Source organism: Xyrauchen texanus, chromosome 20 (genome assembly GCF_025860055.1).
Source record: "Xyrauchen texanus isolate HMW12.3.18 chromosome 20, RBS_HiC_50CHRs, whole genome shotgun sequence".
Lineage (NCBI taxonomy): Eukaryota > Metazoa > Chordata > Actinopteri > Cypriniformes > Catostomidae > Xyrauchen > Xyrauchen texanus.
The window spans coordinates 31,251,533-31,258,145 of record NC_068295.1 but is presented as its reverse complement, the minus strand read 5'-3'; the positions used below and the strand labels follow the sequence as shown (position 1 = coordinate 31,258,145).

The 6,613-nt window shown below is 39.3% G+C and overlaps 1 protein-coding gene across 1 annotated transcript in view; it reads left to right on the top strand.

The window, feature by feature from the left end:
* LOC127660776 (zinc finger protein 503-like) overlaps window positions 1–2,598 on the top strand; it is a 2,904-nt gene extending 306 nt beyond the window's left edge. Inside the window, exons 1-2 of the mRNA XM_052151192.1 lie at window positions 1–299; window positions 725–2,598. The exon at window positions 1–299 is cut by the window's left edge and continues 306 nt beyond it. Coding sequence (XP_052007152.1) covers window positions 48–299; window positions 725–2,146 — 1,674 coding nt within the window. The 5' untranslated portion in view covers window positions 1–47 and the 3' untranslated portion in view covers window positions 2,147–2,598. The remainder of the gene's footprint in view (window positions 300–724) is intronic.
* The last annotated feature ends 4,015 nt before the right edge of the window (window positions 2,599–6,613 follow it).

Here is a 6,613-nt window from a genome sequence, read left to right as displayed (position 1 = left end):
ATGAATCTGATAAATGAAATACCAACAAAATACACGAGAATTGGGTCATGATCACATCGCCCTCTGCTTCAAGAAATAGTGATACTGATCTAGTGTGGGAACGCAGCAGCAGCTCTCGGAATAACAACTCCGCGGTCGTCTGCAAGCCTTTTCTTCATTCCGTCCCTCCGTCGGACCCTTTACGGCAAGCTAACCGACTTCCCATAAAGATTTTGAAAATGCTCACTGCACGCACAGGACACATTTTACACCCTGAATACCTTCAGCCCCTACCATCCACCCCGATTAGTCCAATTGAGGTAAGATGAAATGTGTTGCTTTTAAACCTAGTGATATATTGTATTTTTATAATAAAAAAATTCTCTTGGAGAAACGACAGGACATTACGGGAATCGTGGATTAGACGTAGCTTTTGACAGAGGAGAAAATGAATAAAATCTTATAACAGCATATTCTGATTTGGCCAATGTATCTTTTGAATCCACTAAACAGAAATGTTTATGATTGGAAATGTGTTCTTGGCATAGGATATCTACCATTCCAACCCGCTTTACGCGCGATGCGTAGATGGTCGAATCGCATGTTATTTAAAACGTTCAAGTAGAAAACATTAATCGTTTCTTTAGGTTTGTTTATTTGTTATGTATTTAGGCAAATATGTGTTTTTTATTGCGCTTGCATACATTTGAGGAATCTAAGTCTCTTTTTTTATCTGTCTTCGCAGCTCGATGCCAAGAAAAGTCCACTGGCTCTTCTTGCGCAAACATGCTCTCAGATCGGTAAACCGGACCCTCCACCCTCCTCCAAACTCTCCTCGGTGACATCAAACGGATCTAATGAAAAAGAGTCCAAATCTGGTCCTTTAAAGATGAGTGACATCGGCGTGGAAGACAAATCCAGCTTCAAGCCCTACTCCAAACCCTCGGATAAGAAGGACTCGTCTTCTGGGATGTCTAATGGAGAGAAGTCTGGTTTCCGTGTGCCTAGCGCCACCTGCCAGCCGTTCACTCCAAGGACTGGCAGCCCGAATTCCAGCACTTCGGCTTCCCCGATGCCGTCCGATGGGAAGGGAGAGAGGGATGAAAAGAAAGAGTCTGATTGTAATAAAAATTGCACCGCAGATGGATCTGCACCTACCAGCATCAGTCACAGCAGGATAAGCGTGAGCTGTGCGGGGATTAACGTGGAGGTCAACCAGCACCAGGAGACCCAATCAGGATCAAAAGCCACGACGTCGGAGTCACCGTGTGTAACCTCTTCTTCCTCAGCCTCCGTCCTGGGGTCAGGACTTGTAGCCCCCGTTTCCCCATACAAACCTGGTCAGACTGTTTTTCCCTTACCCCCAGCTGGCATGACGTACCATGGAAGTTTAGCTGGGGCCTACGCTGGCTATCCTCAACACTTCCTGCCCCACGGTGGAAGTTTGGTTAACGCACAGCTCGCCAGCTCGTTGGGCTGCAGTAAAGCTGGATCAAGCCCGTTAGCCGGGGCATCTCCTCCATCCATAATGTCTGCTAGCCTTTGTAGAGACCCATACTGCTTAAGTTACCACTGTGCCAGCCACTTGGCCAGTGCGGCCGGTGCTTCCTGCGCGCATGACTCGGCGGCCGTCTCCGCTTTGAAGTCTGGATATCAACTCATGTACCCGACACACCCTTTGCACGGTGTTCACTCCTCACCGCCATCTTTTGGTGGACACCCTTTGTATCCCTACGGCTTCATGCTCCCCAACGACCCTCTTCCTCATGTCTGTAACTGGGTGTCAGCTAATGGACCTTGTGACAAGCGTTTCTCATCCTCCGAAGAACTTCTTAACCACCTGCGGACGCACACTGCTTTCACCGGGGCCGACAAGTTGATGTCGGGTTATCCGAGTTCATCGTCATTAGCGAGTGCTGCCGCTGCAGCTATGGCGTGCCATATGCACATGCCGCACTCTGGAGCCCCTGGAAGCCCCGGGACACTGGCACTTAGGAGCCCGCATCACGCGTTAGGACTAAGCAGCCGCTATCACCCGTATTCAAAGAGCCCGTTGCCTACTCCCGGCGCGCCGGTTCCGGTACCTGCCGCCACCGGGCCTTATTATTCTCCCTATGCACTATACGGTCAAAGACTCACCACAGCATCAGCGCTTGGATACCAGTGAAAAAACAGACTTTCTCCAAATTTATAGATTATAAAGATTCAAATATAAAGACTTTTATATCATCGCGCCACTTGAAGGACTGGATCCGTGGACTCACTGTATTTATTTATGTCAGCTTAAAGCGGACAATAATACAAATGAAAATATTTGAGCTACTCAAAAGTGCATTACATTTGAAAAAACTCTGTAGATAACGAGAACACACATGTTAGAATACTAATAAAATAGGGGTCTTCAGTTGGATGTTGATTTGGAATTGCTATGATTGTATTGTTCCATATTATTTAATGTCTCATTGAAAAGAAAATAATTTACATGCATGTTTGTTTCTTAAATCCCAAATTGTCCACATGATTTGAAAATGCCGTTATTTTTCAGGTGTACACCATGGAGAGAAAATTGGTATTTTTTGTATGTATTCTGGAAAAAATAAGAAACAATTCTGTTCCATATTTCTGTCTTCAGTATTTATTTATTTTTTTTAACTAAAACACCACCAAGATTGAACTCAAAACAAAAACATTCATTTAAGTTGAATTGATTGTTTAATTTTAACTCAAGTCTTTCCCACAAAATCAACTTTTTCAGGTATTCAAATTCTACTGAAGTATTTAAAAAATAAAGGCAATTACTTAAATGTCAAATTTAAAGTTCAAATTAAGAATTCATTCATCGGTGTCTAAGAGATTTTAATTACAATTTATTTTTTTTTTAATTGTTATGATTGACATGTTTAAAATGATTAAACATGTCTAAAATTATTTTTTTTGCTTGTGCATTAACACACACACACATATATATATATAATATGTGTGTGTGTGTGTGTGTGTGTGTGTGTGTGTGTGTGTGTGTTAAGTTATAGTTTATTTATAAATTCAACAAGAAATGTATACATTGACACTTTGTTGGGTTAAATTAATTAATTGGACGGATCAAGTATTTTCGGTTTTTTTTTAGAGATAAATGTTCTCAGCACACCTTTAGCCTAAATGACACCACCGGTATTCGCTTTTTATTCTCAAACAAATTCATATTTACCATAATATACTGTCAGTCCATCATCTCACAATATCTTGAATCATATCAGAACAAGTTGAATTGTAAAAGTGCATTGTTTGTGGTTGTGATAAATATGGTTATATTTTGTAATTCTAGAATTGCTTATAGCGAGTTAAATATAACTGCAGCCGTCAACTGTTTATTGTGGGCAATGAGTTATGTCCGAGAAACGGTTAAATAGTCTATAGTTGATATAGGTTAAGAAACACAGACAAAATATTTTTTCCTAAACAACCCTTGCATTTTTATCTTTTGAATTTTATTGCACAGCTGTAATGTAAATAATTTGCTATAGATGAACTACCTGTTAGGACTTTAAAGTGTGTTTTATGCGAATCAGCGAGAAATCCTTTTTCGAATATTTCTGCATCTAATACATTGCATTATCAGCTTTCCGGGGTAAAACAATAGGCTACTCTTAAATGGATAAGCCAAGACTTTCAGTAATCTTTATTACTGAAATACTTCACATATTATATCACAAATACTGTCATTAGACTAGCTTCAGATCTGTGAATTTTATATATTATTAAGGATATACTACAGTTTAAAAATACAGGCTTCTTTCTATCTCTCTCTCTCTCTCTCTCTCTCTCTCTCTCTCTCTCTCTCTCTCTCTCTCTCTCTCTCTCTATATATATATATATATACACACACACACACACACACACACACACATATATATATATATATATATATATATATATATATATATATATATATATATATATATAATTAAACTAAACTGTCAAAAACTCAATACATGAATGCAACTGTAGAATAATAATAAATAAACTATTCAGTCCTCGTGTGAAACAGTAAGACGCTGAATGTACACATGGCATAACGCGTAAAAACATGTTAAAGAAAACGAATATGGAGTGATTTTGCTGGTGGCATTTCCTCCATCACCATGCAACACGGAGGCCTTCTTAAAATGAACAGGGCCTATTGAAATGCAGCCAACGAATAAGACAATATTCTTGCGACGTGACTAAATTAAATTAACTAATTAACTACATCACATATAAATAAAGTAGGCCTTTATGTAATTTAATAGTATATCTGTAATATCAAGAAAGTAGGCTACAAACCGTCTTTCAACATTTTCGGTGTAACTTTTACTTTGTTAACCGTTGATGAACAAGTTAGCGCGTAAACAAACGTCCCAGAGAAGTCGACATATCTAATGGAGTTTTCAGAGTTGTGACAGGTTTGTATATTTATTTTATTTTTATTCATTGATTGTTTTAGTTAAGATAAGAACAGTTTAGCCTATGTATTAACTGTTTTATTATTATTATTATTATTATTATTATTATTATTATTATTATTATGTATTTAAATGTAGGTTAAATGTTTAATTGTTATTTTTATTTTTTTGAAAGGTGACGATTAACCCCAGATAGGCATGTCAAACAGTATCATATACATTAATTAACTGTTTGAGTTTTATGAAGTAACGCACTATCTAATGACACAAATTAATTAATGATTGTATTTACATTCCTAAAGCAGTTCATTAAAGATGGAAAACTTCACCCACCCTAAAATGTCATACAAGTAGAGCGAGTACACTAGTTCTCGAGGCCCACACAAGCTTTAAACTGATGTAATGACGGTGAAAGAGAGCAATTTCCATTTTTACCCACATCATGGTGGCTGTGAGGAGGTCCCCGATGGAAAGCCATTCATCATGTGCCCCTCCTCCCGGGCCTGTCATCAGAGGGGCTAGCAGGCACATGTGTGCATAAATTACCCCGCTTGCCTTCTTACACTGCTGCTCTCTGTGGCTAAGGAGTATAAAGAGGAACAGAACTCCACTGCCTGGTAGTAAAGCATGACTTACACCACTGATCAGCCCTGCAATGAGCATGTTTATAAGGGTGATAAATAAAGTGAATACCTTCCACAGTGGTCTTGTGTAAAGTGCCAGACAACCGCAATCTGGAAAAGTGTCAGATAAACCTGTGACAACAAGGGCTTGTTATATGAGATTAATCTACAGCCTTATTTTTGAAGAAAGAACATTTCATAGATCAGCAAAACATATGCTCCATGACATTTAGAAAACAGAACACTGCATTGAATAATTATCCTTGCATTTTTTCATTTGTACAGTGCATGGCCACACCTCAAGTTTCATGCCAGAGGTGCTACAAAACTAATTGCATTGGTATAGAGATGCATGGCTGATTTACGGGCCACGCCGAGGAGGCTGTGCCAAGGTATGCTGACACACAAGGCCTTCCTGCTCTGAATCTACCCTTTTACTGGAGCTGCTATAAACCCTCTCACAACTGAGAGCCAGACTTTAGCAGACACCTGGATTGCCACCACTGATTTGCACTTCACTCTCTTATTAAATAGCACAGAATAACTACCGACACCAATGTAATTACTAGGCGTGTGATAAAATAAACATGCACGCTGTAGTCTGACATGGCAATCCTATGCTTAGAGCAACAGCTGTGTCAATATGTGAGTGCCACGCAAATGCTAAACTTCTAGTCATAAGTCTGAGACAATTATCTTCCTCTCACTCGAGGGTGGCTTGATTTATGGGATTAGGATAATGACACAAAGTCCTTTTTAGCTGCAATATGGAGATTTATCATTAGAATGAGTAACTTGAAGTCTTGCAATCAGACTCGTAACTTAACATTTTTCTTTTGGACCATTTAAAAGAACACCAGCAAATGTAGAACTTTTGTAATGCTCCTATAAATGTCTTCCGTAAAAGGTGTTGCCAGCTGCAACACATTGCAGCTATCTTAAGCAGTGATTTATGTTGACACAGAATGTGGAAATGACCACAGCTTTTGTGATTGCAGTAATGAAGCCATAAACCAAATAGCATGAAATGAAGCAGGAACTTGGAGATTTAATCAGCTCATAAACAGATCGACTGCATCAAGTAAATGACGTTATTACCCATCTTAAGTAAATCTTGCTAATCTCCAGAGATAAAATCAACATAATCAGTGGTCACATGTCATATTCATCAATGCTAAATCGTCCCCTTTTGACAGATTAATCCCATCCACGGCTCCTAGACAGAGTGGTAATGGAGACCCAGGAAAACAATTCAGTCATTGAACATGGCAGGCTCCTAGTATGCTCAGTGCTTACACGCACACTTTCTCCCTCATTGATTTACAAATTCAAAGTGCTCGTCAAGGTGAGACAGGCCCAAAAAAATGGCTTTCGTGACAGCTTGTCATTCAAAGGGCCTGAGATGGGAGGCACCTTCTTGTGCTTTAAGTGCATAATTGAGGTCATTTATGGCAGCTCTTGGGGCTCCGCTATCATATCTCAATGTCTGTTTCATTTGCACATTTTGGGGTTTTGACAAAGAATATTTTATGGAAATGAGGCCATTCTCTGAGAATTCTTAATGGCTCTTTT